The sequence below is a fragment of the Schistocerca serialis genome, chromosome 1 (assembly GCF_023864345.2).
Source record: "Schistocerca serialis cubense isolate TAMUIC-IGC-003099 chromosome 1, iqSchSeri2.2, whole genome shotgun sequence".
NCBI lineage: Eukaryota > Metazoa > Arthropoda > Insecta > Orthoptera > Acrididae > Schistocerca > Schistocerca serialis.
Genome location: NC_064638.1, coordinates 1,267,766,135 through 1,267,793,308, shown reverse-complemented (window position 1 = coordinate 1,267,793,308; position 27,174 = coordinate 1,267,766,135). Strand labels below are relative to the sequence as shown.

Here is a 27,174-nt window from a genome sequence, read left to right as displayed (position 1 = left end):
TACTGTCACAGAACTTTGCACATACATACGAAAACTCAGAGAGGTTTTTTTTTTTTATATTGAAAGTGCTCCATATATGTCTCCCACTGATTCTGCAGATAAAAGCATATTGCCATCAGTCTGGTGAAAAACACTGTGAAGGCGAGGTCGTAGTTCTGATATGCTTGTTGGTAAACGAGGCATAAACACTGAATTTTTCACAAAACCACACACACAAAATCAAATTAGGTTAGGTCAGTAGAGTATCGAGTCCCTGACTCCTGATCATCAACCTCACCTTCACTGATCCATTGGTTTCTCGATTTCCTGTTTAAGAATTCAGGAACATTATAATGGAAGCGGGGTGGAGCATCGTCCTGTTGGTAGGTGGAAGTTCACGCTGTCAGTATCCAGGTGTAGCATGAGCCACTTTCCTAGCATGTCCAGATACGTGGCCTGTAATGGTTTTTTAGCGGAAGAAAAAGAGACCGTAAACTTTAAACCGAGAGACTGCACAGAACACGTTAACTTTCGATGATTCTCGAATATGTGTGTGATTCTCTATCATCCGGGATCGCACACTGTGCCTGTTCACTGTTCCATTCACAAAAAAATGTTCCTTCATCACTGAAGACGAGTATCTCACACAACCCATCCTCTTGCATAAGCTGTTGCAGCAGTGCCCAAATTTCAAAACGTGTGGCTTTGCATCGCGAGTCAGGGCTTGTAGCAATTCGAAAAGGTAAGCTTTCAGATTAAGTCGTTTCCTCAAGACCTTCCAAACGGCTGTTTGTGACTTGTTCAGCTCTCTGCTCGCTCTCTTCGTCGAATTCTGTGGGCTACGTGCCAAACTCGCCCGCACGCGGTCAACCGTTTCTTTACTGACTGCAGGCCGACCCATTGATTTCCCTTTTCAGAGGCAACCTAATGCCTTAAACAGCGCATACTATCGGCTTGTGGAGTTGGCAGTTGGTGGATCTTTGTTGAACTTCGTTCTGAAGTATCGTTGCACTGTTACGGCAGACTATGTGAAAAAGCATTTCAAGCACAAAATGAACTTTCTCGCCAGCTGCCGCCATCTTGCCTAGCTCCTCGCTGCTGCACTCTCATGGCAGAAATCTGAAGTGCCACTACAACAAAACAAAATTGGTTTTTCTGTATGGGTGTTGAGTTTGTGACAATGTATCAGTTAACCTAGCTACACCGAGTTTAAGATTTTCCTCCCTGCACCAACGTTAATGAGCACTTATAGAAGGGTAAGGTGTTTACAGCAAAAAGCAACAATATTGAATGAAACGAGAAAAGAGTTCCGTATAGGAGAGGCAGTTGCCTGTCAGACGACGCAGTGCGTTTCCAGTGGACGACGGGCGGCCTTGTTTTCTGCCGCTCCCTGCCGGTTAGGCATCACGCCTGTCTGTCGTCATCCTTGAACTCCACGCATCGGATACAAGCGTTAATAACACCTGATCCCAAGCCAGTCCGCGCGACATTGTTCGATTTGACTCGGGGTTCATGTCCATCTCTCTGTCTGCCTGCTTGGCTGGGTGGTAACGTGCTCGCTTCCCATGCAAGTGGGCCCAGGTTCGATTCCAGGCTGGGTTGGAGATTTTCTCCGCTCGGGGACTGGGTGTTATTCTGTCCTCATCATCATCTCGTCCTCATAAATGTGGCGTCAAATGAAATAAGACTTGCACTTGGCGGCCGAAGTTCCCGGGATGGGGCCTCACGGCCAACGATGCCATTTGCTCATTTTATTTCATTTCGTTCCATCTCTCTACCAGCTTTTCTCTCCCACGTCTCGACACCCTTCCTTGTGATGTTCAGTTTCACGGTTATAATCTGCGTTTGGCTACTATTGTCCGTTCTGTCCGTGAATGAAGTAGGCAAATGCTGGAAGGACGTAATAAGGCTGGAAAGATCTGCACTCTGCCGCCCACTAGCGCACTATTGAACTGAAATGATAGCAGTTTCTCCAAAAGACTACGCCTACTTTCTTCGGCTAGAAAGTATTTTCGGCCTGCCACATGCTCGCTGGGGTCGGCGCTGCAGGCCATGTACGACCGAATTCACGTAGACGTTTGACAAAACTTAAAATACGAGTGAGAGCAGTCGTTTAATGTCTACAAATATGACTAGTTCCTCGTATCTTCTACGTAAATCAAATAGTAGACTTTGCACATGATATGGTGATCGATGCGCAGAGACCAGCTTTAGTCCAAAGCAATGGGCGAGTTCATTCGTTCGTTCAGAAGGGGAGGCCAACAGTATTTGCCACCTTTCGGGCAGTCGGCGATGACAGAATCGCGCCGCATGCCCCGCAATCTTTCTCAAACGATTTTACGGAAGCTATTCGGTAAGAAAAAATTCATTTTCGCGTTACTTAGAGCTTTATATGTCAGGTTCATGAAGATGTGGCCATCACTTCGTTAATTATCGTAGTTACTGTGATATTTACATGGTAGTAGGACATGGCGAGAAATTCGAAAATGTTTGGAATGAAAAATAGGAGTCGCTATGATTTTGCTTTTGGTGCATATTGCATAGTATGTTGCTGCATGTGAAATTTAGCTAACATATCGAATTTTTCTTTAGACTTGGGCGGAGGTCTCTACCTGTCATCAATAACGAGAAAACTGATCTGATGTAGCACACTCATTTGCGATCGCGCCGCCCCAGCGACAAACATCCCCAACATTCCCCGTATTTCAGAAACAGTTTGAGGTATCGAAAAGAGATTTTGGCAAATGACAGTATGGAAGGAAGGGAATATATTGCTATATGTTTATTAGGGAAAACTTAATCATTAATTATCTACCGTGTTATTCCACTAACTACAGATTTTTTTAATGAAGGAATTAAACTTTTAAGGGACATCGATAGCGGGTGAAACAAGAGATGCTGTGGGATTTGGAACAACATAAGTGAGGACATTTAGACGTTTAATTTATTCTGAGGATGTGATTTCTCATAAGCTACTGACCTTACTTTTCCTCAGTTCCTGACTTAATAAACTGTTGTTTGTTGTTGTCTTCAGTCTTGAGACTGATTTGACGCAGCTCTCAATGCTACTCTATCCTGTGCAAGCTTCTTCATCTCCCAGTACTTACTGCAACCTACATCCTTCTGAATCTGCTTAGTGTATTCATCTCTTGGTCTCCCTCTACGATTTTTACCCTGCACGCTGCCCTCCAATGCTAAATTTGTGATCCCTTGATGCCTCAGAACATGTCCTACCAACCGGTCTCTTCTTCTTGTCAAGTTGTGCCACAAAATCCTCCCCAATTCTATTCAATAACTCCTCATTAGTTATGTGATCTACTCACTAATCTTCAGCATTTTTCTGTAGCACCACATTTCGAAAGCTTCTATTCTCTTCTTGTCTAAACTATTTATCGTCCATGTTTCACCTCCATACATGGTTACACTCCATACAAATACTTTCAGAAACGACTTCCTGACACTTAAATCTATACTCGATGTTAGCAAATTTCTCTTCTTCAGAAACGCTTTCCTTGCCATTGCCAGTCTACATTTTATATCCTCTCTACTTCGACCATCATCAGTTATTTTGCTCCCCAAATAGCAAAACTCCTTTACTACTTTAAGTGTCTCATTTCCTAATCTAATTCCCTCAGCATCGCCCGATTTAATTCGACTACATTCCATTATCCTCGTTTTGCTTTTGTTGATGTTCATCTTATATCCTCCTTTCAAGACACTGTCCATTCCGTCCAACTGCTCTTCCAAGTTTCAGAATTCTCTCACCGTTGTGTTTGCCGTTGTTAGTGAGATGACATTTTGTAACCTCCGCTGTGTTTTGGCAAAAGAAGCAAATTTGTAACATGGCAACAAGAGAAATGTGTAGGTTGCACTCAAAATTCGTCACTCATGACGCTTCTCTGAAAGTTCAAAATTGTTAACAAGCTAAGCGAAATAAACCACTGCATTTTCTGCAGAATTCGTTTTAGATGCTAATCCCAGCAGCGGTGACAGGTCTTTTTGAATAGTCACCATGCAAGCGTGGGCGTGGAGGGTCTCCACTTAATATTTACAAAAAATGTGAGCATAGGCTTCAATTTAGATCGGCACGTCCCCTCCAGCGCTCAACACTTCCCCTGCAGTGCCTGCCCCTAACGCCGGTATTACACTATCAAATTTCTTTGTCAAAGATTTGATCAAAGACGTGATCAAATATTCCGTCAAATATATTTGACAAAGATCTTTGACATAGCGCTAAAAGGGGTATTACTCTGTCATCATATGTTTCGTCAAAGTTCAAGATGACTGACAACAACAACTTGTTACCGCAGCAGTTGCATGTACCACAATTGCACTGTGTGCACGTGCGGAAGAGAAGCGGGGGAAAAAAAGGAAACATGCCTGTGTGAGGCCGTGGGTTTTACGACGACACGAAAAGAATCATTCAATAAAACTTGTTACGTGAGCTTATTGTGGCGGACGTCAAGTCGTATATCAATTACTTAAGAACGGATGAGCATACATTTCTGTATGTGCTCAATGAAGTATATCCTCATATCCCAAAGAACAATATTCACTTAAGAACTGCTACATCTGCAGAAGACGGACTCACTGTAACACTCCGATTCCTTGCTACAGGAGAGGGTTAGGTTAGGTTAGGTTACGTCAGGTCTCCAATCTTCGTAATCTATTTTTGTATTCAGCGTGTCTCACGTTGTAAAGCGCCTCATCAGCTTCATACATCTCTATTAATTTTGTAGTTGTCGGCACACACCAATTGTATTTACTGGAAATGTTCATAAAAACACTACAGACGACAGAATGCAGCGATGCTAGCGCTCCATGTGGTAACATGTCACATTGCAGTGAACAGAAGACAAGAGACTTCTTTGATCAAATCTACGGCGAGGCCCTAGATTTGATCAAATATTGGACGACATTTGACAAAGTTCCCTATTACACCATCAAATATCTTTGACAAAGATATTGGACAAAGATATTTGACAAAGAAATTTGATAGTGTAATACCGGCCTAACCCCAATCACTGCCGCTCTCCCCAAACGTGCCCTGCCGACTGACATCTACCGGCCACGGTATTTTGTGCGAAAAACAGCTACGCTGAAAACCTTTTAAAACATCGATTGTTAATTACACAATGCAGACAACACAATCATTTTGAGCCAGCCGGACCGGCCTGTGTGGCAGAGCAGTTCTAGGCGCTCCTGTCTGGAACCGCGCAACCGATACGGTTTCAGGTTCGAATCCTGCCTCCGGCATGGACGTGTGTGATGTCCTTAGGTTAGTTAGGTTTAAGTAGTTCTAAGTTCTAGGGAACTGATGGCCTCAGATGTTAAGTCCCATAGTGCTCAGAGCCATTTGCACCATCTGAATAATCCTTTTGCCTTGACAGATGTTCAGATGTGTGTGAATTCCTAAGGGACTAAACTGCTTAGGTCTTCAGTCCCTAATCTTACACACTACTTAGACTAACTTATGCTAAGAACAACACACACACCCATGCCGGAGGGAGGACTCGAACCTCCGGTGGGAGTGACCGCGCAGTCCGTGACATGGCGCCTCAAACCACGCGGCCACTCCGCGCGGTTGCCTTGACACACTCACTCAGTAACAGTGACATATTTAACTTCCTGGCAGATTAAAACTGTGTGCCCGACCGAGACTCGAACTCGGGACCTTTGCCTTTCGCGGGCAACTGCTCTACCATCTGAGCTACCGAAGCACGACTCACGCCCGGTACACACAGCTTTACTTCTGCCAGTATCTCGTCTCCTACCTTCCAAACTTTACAGAAGCTGTGAGTACCGGGCGTGAGTCATGCTATGGTAGCTCAGATGGTAGAGCACTTGCCCGAGAAAGGCAAAGGTCCCGAGTTCGAGTCTCGGTCGGGCACACAGTTTTAATCTGCCAGGAAGTTTCATATCAGCGCACACTCCGCTGCAGAGTGAAAATCTCATTCAGTGACATATTTAGACTTTGAATAACTCCTAATGCCGTCATTTAGTTTTAATTATGTCTCCTTTGGTGAATAATCTCGTACAACTAACATCAGAGTAGAGGACACGGTAGAGGAAAGAAAACTTGATGAAAACATGGGCTACATTTTGAAGACAGTCTACCTAGCGCATTCTTTCTGGTTATGAACCCGCAATTAGTTCAGTGTTTATGCCGTCAAGCAGTACAGTTAGATAGATGAAAAATCATGTGAAATTCAGCAAAATAAGCACATCAGACAAAACTGACGTACATGACAAAATCTCGTCAGGAAAGATTTGTAAATAGGTAGAGCCCGGTCAACGAAGACGAAGAAAGGTCGAGTAGGGGGACAAAAATGGTGTAATCGCAAATTTTTCTGCGGTGATAGGAAAGAGTGTCATGAACAATACACTAAACATCCCGAACGGCGGGTTGTAAGCATGAGCATAGGGGTGGGCTGGGGTGGGGGGGCGTTTAAATGTCTCTTTTTATGTTTTCCTTAAATAACTCGAAAACCCCGTCCTCTACCGAAAATGTTTTTCCAACCCTGCAACTTAGAAAGGCTTAGTCCTAGAGCAAAAACGAGTAAGACATTTATTGTATCAAGTTTAATGTAGTTTAATTTTGTACTGGGAAACAGCCGCGATTTACGAGTTATTCAGGAAAAACATAAAAAAACTTACCTTTAAACTCACGCCCACCCCTATGCTCACATCCCATCGGTAGGGATTTTTAGTATTTGTCACGACACTACCACCTACCACTATACAGAAATTTTCGACTACAAGATTTACCTTGGTTGACTGCATCAGTAGCGCCACACATCGTCATGTTCATGAAGGTAATGGCCAAATTCTGCAGCAGTTCGTGGCAGTTTCGTTGGCAGAGAGATAAAAAGATGGAGAAACACTCTCTTACATAAATTTTTTATGTGGTATCAAGTTTCTGTGATCTACAGCTAAACTCACATGACAGTATCTCATGCTTTTCAAAACTGGGCAATCCTTCCCGCTTAAATGTGTGCATCGGGAATTTCTTAGTACACAGACACACACTCAGGTTATTCCAGTACTCACACACGAAGGATACATAACGGTGTTACGATATTCTACATCCACGATATCCTCCATCAAAAGCTAGAATATCAGGGGATTTACCACACTTCTTCGAAGCAATGGAAAGGAAATATTCCGCGGAAATTTGTTAGTAGGAATTAACTCTGATGGTTTCTTTTTTTTATTTCATAAATATGAGTACAGGAGTATTCGTCTATATATGCCTACCTTATCTACTTCGCCCGCAAAATTATTTGAAAATGTAAACTTTAATGCAGGGTAAAATTTCACAGGATAATATCGACTAAAAAATTGACAACTAGGCAAGGAAATTGACTCATTCTGCAACAGCCGAAGTCGAGGCAACTGACAGATACATTCGCTTTTCAGAACATAATGAAATTCTCACAGGAAATGCTAAGAAAACAATCATTCATGAGCGTCACAGGGAAGAGAGAGAGAGAGAGTTGTGAGGGAGGGGGAGGGGGGAGGGGGGAGTGGGGAACGGATGGAGACTGCTTTGTTAATACAACTGAATGCTTTCGAATCAATTATCCTAACAAGTTTTTTCGCTCTTATGTTAGTACTTGATATCGTTATCATTCAAAAGAATGATCATAGATCAAAGATCCCTGCACTAGCTGAACAAAACATACAGGGATTACAATTTAAAAGTTTGTAGTAATAAAACTAAAATAATGGGATTCCTATGAAGGTATCCAGTCAGATCAAAAGTGTTGTAGATAAATTAGTTATAGAACAAGTACGTCGAATCTGTTACTTAACCTAAGTTTCGATTTAGACTCCGATATGGAAAATAAAATACACTACTGGCCATTAAAATTGCTACAGCACGAAGATGACGTGCTACAGACGCGAAATTTAACCGACAGGAAGAAGATGCTGTGGTATGCAAATGATTAGCTTTTCAGAGCATTCACACAATGTTGGCCCCGGTGGCGACACCTACAACGTGCTTACATGAGGAAACTTTCCAACCGATTTCTCATACACAAACAGCAGTTGACCGGCGTTGCCTGGTGAAACGTTGTTGTGATGCCTCGTGTAAGGAGGAGAAATGCGTACCATCACGTTTCCGACTTTGATAAAGGTCGGATTGTAGCCTATCGCGATTGCGGTTTATCGTATCGCGGCATTGCTGCTCGCGTTGGTCGAGATCCAATGACTGTTAGCAGAATATGGAATCGGTGGGTTCAGGAAGGTAATACGGAACGCGGTTACCCTTGACGCTGCATCACAGACAGGAGCGCCTGCGATGGTGTGCTCAACGACGAACCTGGGTGCACGAATGGCAAAACGTTATTTTTTCGGATGAATCCAGGTTCTGTTTGCAGCATCATGATGGTCGCATCCGTGTTTGGCGACATCGTGGTGAACGCACATTGGAAGCGTGTATTCATCGTCGGCTTACTGCGTATCACCCGGCGTGATGGTATGGGATGCCATTGGTTACACGTCCTGGTTACCCCTTGTTCGCATTGACGGCACTTTGAACAGTGGACGTTACATTTCAGATGTGTTACGACCCGTGGCTCTACCCTTCATTCGATCCCTGCGAAACCCTACATTTCAGCAGGATAATGCACGACCGCATGTTGCAGGTCCTGTACGGGCCTTTCTGGATACAGAAAATGTGAACGTAGAAAATACAAAATTATTGTCAATGCTGTAACCAAGCAAAAGCTGTTTTATTTTGTGTTTCTTTCCTTTTGTCCCTTCTTTTTTGTTTACGTACTTTATTTAGTAAAGAAAATGTAGATCATTTAGTGGTAGGGACGCAATTCGAAATCCTATGCTCATATACTTATGACGCAAAACTAGTTTTTTGTCGTACTGTACTTTGAAATAAGTCAGCGGGGTCCGGAACACCCGTAAATGAAATAATAAGTATGGCATTACCGCAATGTAAACACATAACCTTGTAACACAATGAAAGAAAAATTCTTCCTGTCACATGCAAGATTTGAACCGTTAGCGCATACGCGCTATCGTCGTGCATGTAGGCCCGGAGCCACACTGAGGTGAATATTTGACTTCGGTTGGGAAGATCAGGAGGGACAGACAAATACGCTCAACTGCTGCACGTGCTGCTGCCGACCCATGTTCAACATTTGTCATTCACTTTTCGGGTATTTTCTGACATTTGCGGCCCCGTGTGTCCTTTGTTAAATTACTTGTCTCATTGTCGTGTTGGGGTTTTAAAACATTAATAAGGATCATCCTGTACAGGGGAACGTCACTACTCCGACCTCGAATGGTCCGTCTCTCCGTGTAGCACGACGAGCCCATTTGCGGTTTTGTTTACCTATAAGGGCCGCTGCTACATTCAGATCTGGACTTGTCCGTGACTCATCGTCTGCGATATGGATCGGTAGGCAGTTGACCGTTGCTAGATACAATAGTTCGATCAGTTTTTGCACGAAACGACTTGTTTGTAAGTCGATCAGCAGCTGTTATTGTGCACGCTTTGTTTTACAGATTAGTGACAGTGTTCCTGTTACATATTGAAGTGTGTGAAAATAAATTGTGTTACCAACTATAGGTACACATGTTGCGCTCAGTGACTTGAGTGAGTGGATCAGTACAGCTGACGTTCACTGCACAACTCACTGACGCTGTTATTCGAAAACCGATGAGACCGAAAAAGATGATGACGACAAGAAAAGTAACGAACCTACAGCTAGAGTATCACACACAAATACTAAAAATGCATGTCATATAGCCCTTCAATACATCGAACAAAGCTCTACGTTTACCGCAATAGACATTTTGTGGATTAGGAAATACCGGAACATCGCAGCAAAATCAATATCGATCGTCGTCTGCGTTTTCTTTTCTATTTCTTACTGTTTTAACATGTAATGGTATTCCAGACAGTATTATCAGTTGTAAAGGGATATTATGGGACAGTAACAGTGATCCTCTACTAATCCGATCTCTTTTGGGTTCCGACCACGCTCCTGGTCCAGTACGGGTCGGATTAGTGAGGTTCCACTGTACATTCACGTACGAAATTCGTTACAAACGGTCCATCTGAGTTTGAGAGTAACAGAAACATTCACAAGTAAAACACTAGGCGGAAAAATAATGTGCATTACCCTTTAACGAATCCATCTTTGGCACAGATAGAGGTGAAAACTCTTTGACAACGTACCCACGGACAAACAATGTCTGAACGTATAGCAGAAAATCTTTCAAAATGAATCAAAAGACGTTTCTGCGTGACAAATGCACCTGTCCCACAGAGGAATTCTTGAAAAGAAATAGTAAGTACAGGGTTATTACAAATGATTGAAGCGATTTCACAGCTCTACAACAACTTTATTATTTGAGGTATTTTCACAATGCTTTGCACACACATACAAAAACTCAAAAAGTTTTTTTAGGCATTCACAAATGTTCGATATGTGCCCCTTTAGTGATTCGGCAGACATCAAGCCGATAATCGAGTTCCTCCCACACTCGGCGCAGCATGTCCCCATCAATGAATTCGAAAGCATCGTTGAAGCGAGCTCGCAGTTCTGGCACGTTTGTTGGTAGAGGAGGTTTAAACACTGAATCTTTCACGTAACCCCACAGAAAGAAATCGCATGGGGTTAAGTCGGGAGTGCGTGGAGGCCATGACATGAATTGTTGATCATGATCTCCACCACGACCGATCCATCGGTTTTCCAGTCTCCTGTTTAAGAAATGCTTCTGCTTTAGCCTTTTCCGTAAGATTTTCCAAACCGTCGGCTGTGGTACGTTTAGCTTCCTGCTTGCTTTATTCGTAGACTTCCGCGGCTACGCGTGAAACTTGCCCGCACGCGTTCAACCGTTTCTTCGCTCACTGCAGGCCGACCCGTTGATTTCCCCTTACAGAGGCATCCAGAAGCTTTAAACTGCGCATACCATCGCCGAATGGAGTTAGCAGTTGGTGGATCTTTGTTGAACTTCGTCCTGAAGTGTCGTTGCACTGTTATGACAGACTGATGTGAGTGCATTTCAAGCACGACATACGCTTTCTCGGCTCCTGTCGCCACTTTGTCTCACTGCGCTCTCGAGCGCTCTGGCGGCAGAAACCTGAAGTGCGGCTTCAGCCGAACAAAACTTTATGAGTTTTTCTACGTATCTGTAGTGTGTCGTGACCATATGTCAATGAATGGAGCTACAGTGAATTTATGAAATCGCTTCAATCATTTGTAATAGCCCTGTAATTTTTAGAGAGTAGACTTTTTATGTGTTCTAGATTTTTTCCTGTCGACGTGTTCCACATCGTAACGTTTATCGTGAATACACTGATGAGCCAAAACATTATGATGATCTACTCAAAAGCGTGTTGGCCCACCTCTGGAACGCAATTCAGCAGTGATTCTGCTTGTCATGGATTCTACAAGTACTTGACAGGTTTCCAGAGGTTCGTGGCATCAGGTGCCTACGCACAGGCCACACACTCCCCGTAATTTACGGGTAGTCGGTTTGTGCGCGCGGAGCTTGCGCTCGATAGCGTCCCAGGTGTGTTTCATCGATTTCAGATATGCCGAATTTGGTGGTCAAGACATCAACGTGAGTTCACTATCGTGCTTCTCAAACCACTGCAGCACGATTCTGATCTTGTGACACGGACAGTTATCCTGATGGAAGATGCTACCGCTGTTGAGAAAGACATAGAGCATAAATCTTGAATAATGTTTACGTAGTCCACAGCTATCATGGTGCCTTCGGTTACTATCGCAGGTCCCACGGAAGGCAGGTGAATGTCCTCCGTAACATAATACTGCTCCCACCTGCCAGCGTCTTTGGCGCGCTGCACGTTTCGATCAGTCGTTCACGTGGATCGTGAAGTATCTGGACACGACCACCGACCTGGTTTAACAATAAACGGGGTGCATCCGACCAGGCTACACGATTCCATTGATCCGCAGTCCAATCTCGATGATTCCGTGTCTACTGTAATTGTAAATGACGATGTTGTTCGCTCAGCATGGGAACAGGTGCGGTCCTCTGCTGTGGAACACCGTGTTCAACACTGACGCTGAACGGTGTATTCCAAAACACATGTGCCTCCTCCGGCACTCTACTCTGACGTCAGATCTGCCACAGATCGCCGCCTATCTTGCTTTAGAGAGCGGGCAAGCTTCCGAGCCCTATGTTTTGTGATGAGGTATGGACGCCCAACTTCTTTGGTGGTTTCGGCATTCTTCAACCACTTTCCATAGATGCTGAAGAGAGTAGCATTCGAACAGCCTACCACCTTCGCCGTTTCCGAGATGCTCGCTCCCAGGCACTGGGCCACAACAATCCGGCTGTGCTCAAAGTCGCCAAAGTCTGCGAATCTTCGTATTTGCGCCACTTACCGTCGCTAGAATTACTCCCTGTTCGCCTCTGCTCCGCTCATATACTTCTCTTATCGAGTCGTGTGCCCTCGGCGCCACCGTGCAGCATAGAGCTTCAGTGGTCATAATGTTTTGACTCGTCAGTGTATGTTCTGTGGAATAAGTAACTGAGTTCCACCTTTCTGCTGGGTTGGCAGGAGGAGCCGCCCAGCGATGAGGAGGACCAACACAGCAAGGTGGAACAGCCGCCGCCGCCGCCCACACACGCCAAGTACCGCGTCAACCCGGCAGACGCGCCCATTACGCCGCCGATGACGCCCCCGCGCCACGGAGCCGCTTCCTGCAAGACAGCCGCAGCGGCCGCCTCTGCCTGTGCCGCACCGCCCCCGCCGCCTCCCACGCCGCAGCCGCAGCCGCAGCAGGAGCGAGGCACGCACTACTCGATCGCAGTGACGCTGCCGCTGCCGCCGCCACCGCCGCCGCCGCCGCCGCCGCCGCCGTCAGCGCCACCGCCACCGCCACCCCCTGCGCCGGCGGACGAGCACGCGCGTACCGTGCACATGTTGCTGACGGTTCCTCCGCCGCCCCCGCCAGCGCAGCCGCCGCCGCCGCCACCACCAAAGCCGCCGCCGCCGCCGCCTACGACCGGCGGCAGACAACTGAACCGGCTGCCGCCGCCGCCGGCCGTGCGCTACGGCCCGCCCACCGTCCTGCCGCCTCGCGAGCTGACAGCCAGCGCCCACCCTCCCTCGTTGGAGGACCGGCAGCAGCAGCGCACTGGCGCCACCGAACGGCCACTGGCCGCCCACGCACCGACTCCGTATCCCCCACCGCCTCCCAACTGCAAAGACAATGCACTCCCGACTCACAGCGGAAACGTCCGGGAGCGGAGTCCACCGCGCGAGAAGCAAAGTGCTGCACCTCCCTGTTTACCGTACAACTTTCAAGTTGACTTCTCAGTCCCACCTCCACCTATATCTCAGACACCTAGCATACCCTCAAACATACTATCACTTCTCGGACATGCTGCATTTGAGCATACTACAAATGGCTTCCTACTAAATGTTCCTCCATCAAATGTTTCTCAACCTCACATGTCCCATCCCCGAGAACATACACAAACTGTTCCACCGACTTACCCGAATGAAGTCCAAGTGTCGCAGCTGCGCACCGTGCCTCCATTTAACTCGACTCCGGCTGCTGTGTCACAGCCCTTTATGCCGGTGCATCATTTTCCTCCATCTCACACTGTGTCTCCAGCTAACAATAACCACTCCCTCATGCCTCTGCACCATTTGACCCAACCCCAGGTGCCAAGACACGAGGCACCACCTCATGTGTCCCAGCATCGTATGCCTACACATCACAGTTCTCATTCCCACATACCTACCCACCGTCCTTACCCACCTATGACCCCACTTCCCCACATGCCCCTAACTGATGTGCCACCCACCCATGGAAAATCGCCCCACAGGGCACAGCAACATCGACCGCATTCACGAAGAATGACCGAACATTCCACTGCTCACTGTAGACCGCAGCCTTATGTCACAGAGTCGTATAAGAATGCTTCTTTGGACACGCCGTTTGCAAATCGTGGAGGCACACATCACACCTCTCGTGAAGCATTTAGGGACGAGTACAATCCGTGCTACAGAAGAGATGATCGTGAAGCCTCTAGCTTGGCCAATGGCCTGCCCAATTTTCTGAACTTCTGGGTACCTCCACCATTGCAGACTCCACGCTTACGGCCACCACCTTTACCACCGCCTCTGCCACCATCTCTACAGTCACCACAGCAGCATATGGAATCGTCAAACCAGACGCTGTTGTCGCACCTACTGGCTATGCCGACACCACCTCCAGACCAGCATGACAAGACTCTGTCTCCTGTTACAGGAAATCTGTATTCAAGTCATCCTCACGGTTACCATGAGCAGTACTGGAACCAGCAAAGCAAATCATCTCCACCTATAGGTAAGTGGCCTTTATTCAGAGGAGGATATAACTTATTAATGAAAGTTGTCATTCCACTTTGGCCATACCAGAAGCCTTCGTTGTTATACATCAAGATTGCAGTTTCAGCATTTTGTCCTCACCACATCATCATGTGTTCTGGAATGAATAAGTCCCTAAGTATATAAATACTTCACATAAAGTTTTGCATCACCTCGGTTCCGAGAGTTCCGGAACCTGTACAGATAACTGGAATAGAGGTCAACACAAACATCATTTCCGCCCTTTTTATTGCTCATGAAAACCACACATTGCATGTTGTACCACCATACAGCGAGACCTTCAGAGGTGGTGGCCCAGATTGCTGTACACATCGGTACCTCTAATACCCAGTAGCACGTCCTCTTGCATTGATGAGTGCCTGTATTCGTCGTGGCATACTATCCACAGGTTCATCAAGGCACTGTTGGTCCAGATTGTTCCGCTCCTTAACGGCGATTCGGCGCATATCCCTCAGAGTGGTTGGTGGGTCAGGTCGTCCATAAACAGCCCTTTTCAATCTATCCTACGTATGTTCGATAGGGTTCATGTCTGGCCACTCTAGTCGAGAGATGTCGTTATCCTGAAGAAAGTCACTCACAAGATGTGCACGATGGCAGCGCGAATTGTCGTCCATGAAGACGAATGCCTCGCCAATGTGCTGCCGATATGGTTGTACTATCGGTCGCAGGATGGCGTTCACGTATCGCACAGCCGTTAGGGCGCATTCCACGACCACCAACGGCGTGCGTCGGCTCCATGTAATGCTACCCCAAAACAGCAGGGAAACTCCACCTTGCTGCACTCGCTGGACAGTGTGTCTAAGGCGTTCAGCCTGACCGGGTTGCCTCCAGACACGTCTCCGACGATTGTCTGATTGAGAACGTGATGCCAATCCTGAGCGGTCCACTCGGCATGTTGTTGGGCCCATCTGTACCGCGCTGCATGGTGTCGTGATTGCATAGATGGACCTCGCCATGGACGTCGGGAGTGAACTTGCGCATCACGTAGCCTATTGCGCACAGTTTGAGTCGTAACACGACGTCCTGTGGCTGAACGAAAAGGATTATTCAACATTGTGGCGTTGCTGTCAGGGTTCCTCCGAGCCATAATCCGTAGGTAGCGGTCATCCGCTATAGCAGTAGCCCTTTGGCTGACTGAACGAGGCATGTCATGTACAGTTCCTGTCTCTCTGTGTCTCCTCCATGTCCGAACAACATCGCTTTGGTCCACTCCGAGACGCCTGGACACTTCCCTTGTTGGGAGCCCTTCCTGGCACAAAGTAACAATGCGGACGCGATCGAACTGGGGTATTGACCGTCTGGGCTTGGTTGAACTGCAGACAACATGAGCCGTGCACCTCCTTGTGGAACTGATCGGCTGTCGGACCCCCTTCATCTAACAGGCGCTGGCATGCATGGTTGTTTAAATCTTTGGGCGGATTTAGTGGCATTTCTGAACAGTCAAAGGGACTGCTCTGTGATACAATATCTACAGTCAACGTCTATCTTCAGGAGTTCTGGGAACCGGGGTGATGCAAAACTTTTTTTGATATATATATGAAGTTCACAAATTAAATATGAATGTAGAATTACTTACGTGGGCAAATGGCCGCCATTGATATTGATGCAGCGCTGTGTTCGATTTAGCAGCTCTGCCGGAGGAATAGCAGCTATTACATTTTCTAGGGTCTTCCAGTGTGTGAAGATTATCTGAGCATCCCTGACCCTTCAATTTACCCCACAGATATAAATCACTGGGAAAGAGATGAGACTAGCAAGGTGTCTAGGAGGTTATTCTGCCTACGCTAACTGTTCTCTCCTCGTCATCCACCTCACACACTTGTGACAAGGTTGTCAAGGTAGTATGTGCTGTTGCTCTGTCTTGCTGAAAATATCCATAAATTCGTTCATCATCTGTGAGTTGATTCACGTACGGATTTAAACAATTTCTGAACGTACTGGTTAAGATAAAGAATTTGGTGAAAGAATCGTTTCACGGTGCGGACACCAGACATTGTGCACTCTACACCAATCTTGAGATTATTCAACGATTCTTCAAAGTACTGATGGAAATAGTCTGATGGATAATGGCCCATGTTCTGTGGGTTTACATACGAACAAGTCCTCAAATGAATAAATGAAAAACAGAGGATCCAAAAGTAGTGATTCCAGTTCACTCAGAAACCAAATTCCCACTTGCACAGATAAACGGCGTCGAGGATTTCGTCAGACTTTGTTCCAGGTCATCTTTCTCCCTAGTAATGATTTTGGGTGATCGAACAAATATGGTACAAGAAACTGAAACAAAAAGTGCAGCCACCAGTGAGAACTGGTGCTAATTAGCTAATGACTGGCATATCTTGAGGTTGGTCTCAGGGTGAGGGTAAAACAACGATAAAATAATAAAACAAAACCTTACACAACTATAATTGTCATACAGCATAAACGAAAATGTAGTTGCGCATAAGCAGCAGAATAAGTAACCTATAAAAACCTAATGATAAATAAAATGAGTTAATATCAAAGACAAGTGACGCTATGGGTGGGAAATTTGTGGATTAATCTCCTAACAGCTGTAGTGAACTCAATAGCATATTAGTAGGGAACTTGTCAGTAAAAACAATGTACGAAGCGCATCATGGAACTGGAAACAGTAACTGGAGTAAGTGAAGAGACAATTCTCAATCATTGGCAAATATTAAGTGTCGGAAAGTGACTATAGAGAAAGGGAAGTATGGGCACCATTGTACTACAGTAAAACGACGAGTACGGAGAGATTTGCAGGTCGCAAGTACCACTCGTAATAGAATTCTACCTAGCAGGCTGCATACCATTTGTATGATACCGTAAGTTTAAAACACGCCGCTGAACGGGTGTAGAGAGTTCAATAGCGTGGTAACAGGAATTCGGCCGAGCAAACACGAGATGAACCAAGCGGTGAGAAGCAATAACTGGAGTAAATGGAGAAACAGTTCTCGTTGTTAGTCAGTAGCTACAACGACGAGTCAAAAATAACTATAGTAGAAAGGAAACGCCCGCATCTCGTGGTCGTGCGGTAGCGTTCTCGCTTCCCACGCCCGGGTTCCCGGGTTCGATTCCCGGCGGGGTCAGGGATTTTCTCTGCCTCATGATGGCTGGGTGTTGTGTGCTGTCCTTAGGTTAGTTAGGTTTAAGTAGTTCTAAGTTCTAGGGGACTGATGACCATAGATGTTAAGTGCTCAGAGCAATTTGAACCTTTAGAAAGGAAACGTGGTCATCATTGCGTACTTTTGTTACTGTGGAGTAAATACTTCAGGAAATTTTAGTATGGTAGTTAGCTGAAAGGTGCGGGTAGTGTGTCCTATAATTATTGCCTGCCTTTTGGAGGGATTAATCTTAAGGAGCCATTGGTTACACCAGGAGGTAAAGTGGCTGAGGTAGATTTGGAGGGACCGTTGGGATTTCTGGAGCGTAGGACAGAAGGCGAGGGAAGCAGTGCCATCAGCGTACTGGAGGGAAGGAGGTGGATGGGAGGACGTCGTTTGGATATTTCAACAGTCACATTCATAGTTCTCATTTGAAGCTCTAAATCATTCACTAATAAATACCGGATTGAGTAGATATAATATTTCTCTATAAACAATTAAAAACCAGCATTTGCTAATAAAATTTAAATAACGAAACAGAAATTCGTTTTTGTTGAAAATGCGTTTTTTTACCTCAAATACTTTCCCAAAAGCTCTGAAAACGCAATTAAAAGTAAGTTCACTTCCATATCTTGCTTGCTACCATCACCAGCAGAGTGCTGCACTGTAAAGAACGAAGTCTTAGCGCCACCAGCAGACAGCTGCGTTGTAAAACAAGGATGTTCGATCTTTAGACCACGATTTCACACTGCCGTCGATAGATTGCTGCACGGTTGAAAACGTAACAGACTTATAAATTAATTATTTATCCACACTACATCTAAGATGGTGACTTACAACCTTACATCACACCCTCAAAGCATATATTGCAGCATTTAGAAAAGTTCTCAAGCAACATTTAAGGAGGGAGAAATAAATGCATCGTGTTTAAAAAAAAAAAAAGAAAGAAAGAACTGTAACCAACTACAGCACCACAAAGACACACAACACAATTGTCTTGTTAGGCAAAGAAAGAAAGAAAGAATAAGAACATGTATCCATGTATCCTACAGCTTGCAAACACACAACCTGAAATACGGTAATAGTGAGAGCTATGACATTTCCGAAGACAATGAGTCGCTATCTCAGAAAATCTATTTATCACACATTGCAAGACGTCTCACACTTTTCAAGAACAAGTTAAATATTGATGCATCTGATGTATCTGTCTGACACATTAATATACATGTTTATCGTAAGATAAAATCGCTACGAAAATTCGACTTTGTCCACTTTTCAGACACAAAGAGCTATCATTATACGCCTAACATAAGACTTTATATGGACACCCTCCATTGCTCAAATACTAAACAAATGCCACTCCACGTATTAAATTGATGCTATTCTCTATACCGTATGAATATTTAGATGTTGTCGTGTTCCGAAATTTAGTGGGTCACTGGAAATGACGTTAGAGATTATACTGGTCCATGAAACTACCTCAACTGGAATATTAGCTTCATATCAAGACCTCAACCACATCATCTGTATTAGGACTTCCAATAAGCGTAGTTCAAACAAACTAGCTGCAAATTTTACGAGGTTTGATATCTAATCATTGTAGTGTAACAGCATGAAATTGCCAGTTCGCAGAGACGAAGATATTGGACGTCGTAGTACATGGAAAAAAAGAGAAGAAATAATGTGATTACAGCAGCAAAAGCGGTGAGGCATTACCAGTAATTGCCGAAGTGATATAATTATACTGGATAATGATAGAAGCTGAAGGAATGAATTAAAACTCGTGCCAGAGCCAGGACTTGAACCCAGGTCTCCTGCTTACTAGGCTGATGTACTATACATTACATCATAGTAGCGTTGTGGTAGCCAGCGCTGCCTGGCCAGACAGAATCCGGCCTGCCGCTGCGACGGACGGCGCAGCGGGTAGCCGGGCCCGACAGCGGCCAGGGACGACACACAGGCAACGGCCGCAGTGACTCTTGCTGCGTCAGCTGTTACACTGTGGAAGGGGCCGAACCCCATTATTGAGCTTGCATGCGTAGCGCGATTGTCTTGGCGTTAGACGATTTGGAAGCTTCACGCTTCTTTGTGCGAGTACTTTTTTTTTTTTTTTTTTTTAAGTGCAGAAATGAGTCGTTCGGACGAGGAAGAACTCCTCCTCGCATTAGCGATACGAAATGGCACCAAGAAGAGGAGATGTTGGGTGCACGACATTAATAGCAAGAGAGAAAGCTTAGGAGAATACCACCGTCTGTGTATTGAACTAGAGTCTGACGAAGATAGGTTCTTCAAGTATTTTCGTATGTCGCGAGAATGTTTCGAGGAACTGCATCTCCTGATAGAAGGGAGCACCGAGAAGTGCACAACGAACTGGAGAAAGCCAATCGATACAAGGCAAAGACTAGCCATTTATTTGAGCTAAGTTTACCATTTGTGGCCTCTTTGTGCTTCATACAGAAGTCATATAAATAATTCCATTTCAGTTTTGCTGTATCGTATGAAAGGTTCGGCGGAAAAAAGTGCTATCCCACAATGTAATTAGGAATGGAGTGATGAATTGATCTGCAGTGTTTACGATTACAGCAAACGATAGTTAACATCTACTTCCGTATGTCCCACTAGGCTGAACTTTCTACTAAATAGATTGTTTTGTTTCATTGTATTCATAACATTGTCACTGAATTTAAACAAACATATCTTTGGTCGTTAACTTGTCTATTCGTTCTACCAGCATAATTTATTTTAACCTTTTCCAGATATTTGGCTACAGGCGACAGTCAGCAGACCATAGCTTTTTCTTTTCGGTTAGGATGTTCAACGGTCTCAGAAATTGTGAAAGAAGTGTGCCAGGCAATATGGACTGTTCTACAGCCCAAGTATTTGCCTACTCCTACAGCAGAGATGTGGAAGAAATCTGAAGAAGGATTTCTAGAACTTTGGGGGTTTCCGAACTGCCTTGGAAGCATAGACGGAAAGCATATCAGGTTAAAATGCCCGAAGGATAGTGGATCCCAGTACTTCTGTTATAAACAATTCTTTTCGCTAGCTCTCCTGGCGATCGTTGATCCATACTACAATTTTACAGTAGTTGACATCGGAAGCTATGGACGTCACAGTGAGAACACTATTTTTGAGAATTCAGCTTTCTATCAAGAGTATATCGAGGGCAAAAGTATTCTACCTCCAAAGCCACTACCGGGTATAGACATCCCTGTTCCTCGTGTTTTCGTTGGTGATGAAGGTTTTGCACTTCAAACTTATTTGCTGAGACCATATCCAAAACCTGCAGTAATCAACAATGCAAAGAAGAAGCAATTCAATGCCTGGCTTAGCCGATCACGTCGTGTAGTGGAAAATGCCTTTGGTATGTTGGCAATGAAATGGCGCGTATTTTTAAGAGCCATAGAAACCGATGTTGAAACTGCAGAACATATTGTTAAAGCGGCATGCTGTTTACACAATTACGTTATATCATGTAATAACAAAGAATACCCACCTTCTGAAAGGGAAGAAGAGTTCACGCCAATACGTGCATTCGTAGATATTGGATCAACTAATCGAAGGTTACCTATTGCTGCAATTCAAGTTCGTGAACATTTTGCTGATTATTTCAACAGAAGATAAATATATTGTTGTGCGATTACCTTTGAATACCTACCAAGTGTTTCGACAAGTTTGTCAACACAACGCATTTGTGACAAAAGCAATGAAGTTTTGATAAACTGCGAAAGGGCTAATATGTGAGAACAGAAAGACTAGCAGATTCTTTAGAAAAGTTCAATGTTTTGTGTATTCCATTTGCTACAGCAATTGGTTAACAAAATATTAATATTATTTGTATACAAGTGTAAATTACACAAGTACAGAACTTTTACATGTGAAAAATCTGATGTGCTCAAAGTTGTGTGAGGGTGATCTTATCAGGATTCATGTCCTGACCTACATCGTCAGTTGATGTGCCAGTATTTGCACCACCAAATGCAGCGGGTTCACGGAAATCAACGTGGGCCGAGTCTACTCAAAGACTTTGAGAGACATGTGTTGGCTGTTGCTCATCTAATTCCGCGAGCTCAGCCTCCGTAAATAACTGTGTCAGTTGAACTTTAAGCTTAACTTGTGATCTAATTGTAAGACGTTTGTATGTTTTTGCATAGCTTAAAAATAAATGATCAACTTCATCATACTTATCCTTATAATGATGTTTCTTTTGCAAGTAACTAATTATACACTCAACATCAGCACTTCGTCCCTGCTTTCTAGTTTTTTTAGCGGTTGGCTTCTTTCGTGCTGAAGATGGTTCCAAAACCTCTGTGCACTGCTCCTGAGATTCTCCTTCATACTCATGTGTTAGTAACTCTGGCTGAGGAAAAATTGTGGGGTCAGCTGACTGTGAACTTGTCACTTGTGACGGCCTCTCTTCAGCAAGGAATATTTGATGTTGGTCGTGCTTCCAGAGCACAGTCCATGCACCTCATGTGTTCACTCCACGGCAATGATCTGTACCGTTTCAAGCTCTGCCCAGTGGTGCCTTTTACCATCTTCTTGTGTTTGACGTAGGCATCTCTCAAGTTCCTCCATTTTGTTTTCAAGGTCTAGGCTGCAAATGAACAAATGTACCGGCAATGTATTCTTGTAGATGTATAAAGAAAATAATGACTGTGGCAGATGTCTGAAATGGAAACAATCACATTCAAAGAGATCTCTAATGTTAATATCATATGAAAATGCTTCTTATGATATGCTACTATTCCCATTCAAATACGAAATTCTCTTTCCGTATATGTTCCTCTAGTATTGAGTATTCGTCCTGTGACAGTTTTCAGTTAGTCTAGCCAGTAATTATTTTCTTTGTCATCAAAGATTTTTTTTCCGCTCATTTGGCAAGTTGACAAAACCAGAACGGTAGTATTTACACCTGAAGTAGAACATTCTACCATTTCTTGGCAGTAAAACAAATTGGTATTAATATATCGAACTATATGAGCATTTGTATGATCCATGTGAACTCTTAACAAGCTGAACCTGTCATAGCCATGGAGACATACACTGTAGTATCTCATAACGCAATTAACTGCAGAGCAAGACATGTCGCATTTTCAGTAAAGGGCAGTTGCGTGGTTACTACAATATCACATTTGGGTAACAAAATACCTTTTAAGGAAAGATAACCAAGACACCTCTGTGATGCTACAAACAATATCCTATTTCTGTGTAATTTAGTCGATAAATTCTTAAGTGACTGTAAATGTTAAACAAACAACAATGTTTCGGATCATTGGCAAAATTATTCTCATAATATCGAAAATATTACTTTAATTTGTATCGTGGAGGCGTTGCGTGGAATAGCATCTTCTGTTGTTAGCGTTAAAAACAAGCATGGGAATAACACACGACCTCAAAATATACGACGTGGGGAGAGACAATGAATTTTCGTTTAAATGGAACACTATTATCATACATCAAGACCGATTTTAACAAAGGTCACGGTTCTTTTCTCTTTCCACATTCTATGTGTAGTTTTTCATTATGATGGCATCGTTGCTTACACACTTCCAGCTCCTTTAAGTTATAATATACACTAGATAAATTCCAGTACTTAATAATACACTTTACTACATTTTTGCTTTTGTGCAACTTAAAATTTTTCTAAAATATTTACCATTTTGATCCAGTTTAGCATCTATATCCCTCCAAGCATCAGCCTTCTTCAGAATATTCTTGTAATCAGGATCGCGTGTATCATACAAAAAGTTGTATTCTCTCACCTCCTCTATAAGTCTTCCTGTGTCCAAGATGCGTGCACTACGAGCTGCAAGACAAAAACTGGCGCACGCCGCCGCTTCCAGTGTGACAACAGAGCAGTTGAATGCGCCAACAGAGCAGCCGCTTCGGCTTGCTGCGAATCTGTAATGTGTGACAACCCGGCGGCGGCCGGTTGCCGTTGCGTCAGAGCCGCACTCTGTGTGACCGCCGCCATACAGTAACGAGCGATTCAACAGTGCGGCCTGCCTTCTGCGGTTCAAGGCCACAGGTGGGACGGCCAGGCCGGATTCTGTCTGGCCAGGCCGTAGGTCCGATGTCCTCCCTAACACAAACTTCCGTTCAATCTTTCACCCAATTTTCCCCTTCTCACATCGTCACTGTTGCCGAGGCTCGGGTGGGGGATGCTTCGTCCAAAACTTTCAGAAGTGCAGGTGGAGGCGAAGGACCCTCCCCTCCCCTCCCCTGTGCTCTCATGATTCCTGGAATGTCCTTGGAAACAAGAAAGTGGTGATACTGAAGTCAGCGAATTATTGGCACTTGCAATTGCGTCATTTTGTGGAAGCTGAAAGTGCAGCTGTAATACTGCCCCAAAGGTCAACAGTTGAAGGTTGGCTCGTACCTGCAGTGCCCCACTACTAATGTAGCTAGCTGTATGTAATAAGTACAGTAAATTTGACTACCTTTCCGTGAATGAGTAAGGGCTCATTAACTATAATCACTACTTGTAACTATAAAGTAGAGCATTTTAAGAATGGAGCACTTTAAGAATAGAATATGTATACATCATTATTTACATATTACTAACCACCTGTAGCAAAAATAAATCGCCACTTGTAGGTTGTAGATCGTTTAGTATCTGCAGTTATAAATAGTGGACTACCTGGTAATAGATGTGGCTAACCACCTAGAACTGAATATGCTTCAGCACTCATAACTGTAGATACAGTACCTAAAAAACTGTAGATACCTAAAAACCTGTAACTATAGATGATCTATCAATTTACTAAAAATCTGTGTTGTAAAAGAACTAGCTTTATGTAAAAGATGAACCAAACAGTAGAAGGTTGACTAATTGTAGCTGTGAATAGCTAGGTAACAGCGTACGTCCAAGTTGTAATGTGTAAAATACTGCTAAGGTTTTGGTGGTTATAAACAGCAAATTAACGACCGTCTGAGTACAGCGATTTACTGCAAATTATTGAAACTAACGCCCCCTTGCAAACAAGTAGCTGCAGTAGCGACTGCAACCTACCAATTTACAATGTTATACACATGAACATTAATAGGTTCATGTAATTAACTATCTACATCTAGGGAATCCAATTGTATATCAGAGGCTGGCTGTACAGCATTGGAATCGTAATAGACCAATAATAAGAAAAACGTGTTGGTGGCAAGGGGGTGGGGGGAACTGAGGATCGGAGGGGGAAGATTGGTTCTGAATACAGAGAAAAGAGCGAAGAAACAGAGAAGCTAAACTATATACGTAAAACTGTATGAGCGAAACGGAAGATGTCAGTTGGGGAGGGGGGAGAGGTGTGATACGGCAGTAAACTGGATGGGAACGGGTCGGTGCCTCCCTCCTAGCATGCTGCTGACCTCATTACAGCTGTTTGGGGATCGGTTTGGAAATTTCCTACCCATAGCGCCACTTGACGAGACGAACGAACGCGCCAGGAGCAGCAGCAGTTGTCTGATACACAGTAACTTAGTCTAATTTCTGTTTTCTTTTTTCACGTGCTTCTGCAAAGAAGTGATCTATAATGTCCTTGTGTAAGGCGGCTTCCTAGCGTAATTTTCCCGTCGCCAGAAGCTTCACGTCACGACACTGAGTTTAAATCTCGTGCTGGTGCACAGCATATAATTTACATCAGTGCATTCTAGTTTGCATACTTATCTCGTGCAGTACTTTGGGTAAGCAGAGTTATTAGTAAAAGGTTACAGTAGATACGTCGACTTCAGTAGAGAAACTTATTTCTGTTTCAGTAGAGAAACTTATTTCTGTTTAACAGCTTGCAGTCTCAGGCTATAGTGAGAAATCTGCAGAGCAGTTTTTAGTGTTTCTTTATTCTCCTCGTTATATTTTACGTACATTCCAAACTCAGTGGCGCCATTTGAGATCTTGTATCTACTTTTTTACACACGATATGGCTAGAGACTGTGCTAGTTGTGAGCAGACACAAGGAGAATTAGCTGCTGTCCGTAAACAGCTGGAAACTGCGTTGGCTATCGCCGACATGCTTCTGGCTGATGCTCAAAATTGCGGTGACATTGGGGGGCTGGGGACGAGACGTGCAACACCTTTGGTGCTTTTGGTCCGTCCTCACTCGAGAGTGGATGGCAGGCAGTGGAAGAGTCGGTGGCAGACAGTGGCGGGTTCGTGTATCACTGGGTGGAAGGCGAAAGAGGGGGCAGGTCGCACGGCTGGTTCCCTACGCCTTAGCAACAGGTACGAGTGTTGATGATAATTCTGAGCCAGCACGGGATGCCTCTCCTGTTGGGCCAGCGGCCGACTTTTTTGCCGAGCCCGGACAAGTGCAAGGGTGGCGCTTGTTATTCGGAACTCCAATGTTAGGCGGGTGATGGAGCCCCTCGGGGGAATAGCAGACAGGGTAGAAAAGGGTACCAGTGTGCACTCGGTATGTTTGCCGGGGGGTCTCGTCCGTGATGTGGAGGAGGCCCTGCCGGCGGCTATCGAGCGCGCTGGGTGCACCGGCTGCATGTAGTGGCACATGACGGCACGAATGACGCCTGCCGCTTGGGTTCTGAGGCCATCCTTGGCTCCTTTCGGAGGATGGCTGATTTGGTGAAGGCGACTAGCATCGCACGTGGGGTGCATGGTGTCTATTTGTAGCATTGTACCCAGGGTTCATCGCGGTCCTCTGGTTTGGAGCAGAGTGGAAGGTCTAAACCAGAGGCTTAGATGATTCTGCGACCTTATCGGATGCGAATTTGTCAACCTCCGCTGTCGAGTGCAGAATTTTAGGGTTCCCCTTAATACTACACTACATGCAGGAAGCGGTTACTAGGGTAGCGGGGTACGTGTGGCGTGCACAAGAAATCCTGCGAGACTCAGCTCGCTCTGTTCCTCTATGAGTTCCACAGAGCCGTAGACAACGCCGCTCAGGTTGATGTAGTATTGCTTGACTTCGGAAGTCATTTGACACCGTCCCGCACTGCAGTTTAGATAAACAAATACGAGCTTATCGGAGCAGATTTGCGGCTGGATTCAAGACTTTCTTGCAGATAGAACTCGACACGTCGCGCTAACCAGAACAAAATCGACATATGTAAAGTTAATTTCGGAATACACCAAGGAAGTGTGATAGGACCGTTACTGTTTACAATGTGTATAAACGATCTAGTAGGAAGCGTCGGATGCTGTTTAAGGCTGTTCGCAGATGATGCGATTGTCTACAACGAAGTGGAAACGCCAGAAAATAATAAGAATTTGCAGAACGACCTGCAGAGGATTGATGACCGTGGCAGGCTCTGGCAGTTGACCCTGAACGTAAATAAATATAACATATTGCACATACATAGGAAAATAAATCCACTTCTGTACAGCTACACTATTGATGACAAACTGCTAGAAACAGTGTCTACCGTAAAATATCTAGGATTAACAATCCAGAACGACCTTAAGTGGAATGACCGCGTAAAACAAATAGTGGGAAAAGCAGATGCCAGATTCAGATTCATAGGAAGAAACTGAAAAAAAAAATAACTCATTCACGAAGGAAGTGGCTTAAAGGAACTTGTTCGACCGGTTCTTGAGTATTGTTCATCTATCTGGGATCGCTACCAGGCAGGACTCAAAAAATGGTTCAAATGGCTCTGAGCACTATGTGACTTAACTTCTGAGGTCATCAGTCGCCTAGAACTTAGAACTAATTAAACCTAATTAACCTAAGGACATCACATACATCCATGCCCGAGGCAGGA

At 44.6% G+C, this 27,174-nt stretch overlaps 1 protein-coding gene across 1 annotated transcript in view; it reads left to right on the top strand.

Annotated features, from left to right (window-relative positions):
- Window positions 1-27,174, top strand: part of LOC126456837 (uncharacterized) — a 332,607-nt gene that overhangs the window by 155,873 nt on the left and 149,560 nt on the right. Inside the window, exon 5 of the mRNA XM_050092649.1 lies at window positions 12,542-14,321. Coding sequence (XP_049948606.1) covers window positions 12,542-14,321 — 1,780 coding nt within the window. The remainder of the gene's footprint in view (window positions 1-12,541; window positions 14,322-27,174) is intronic.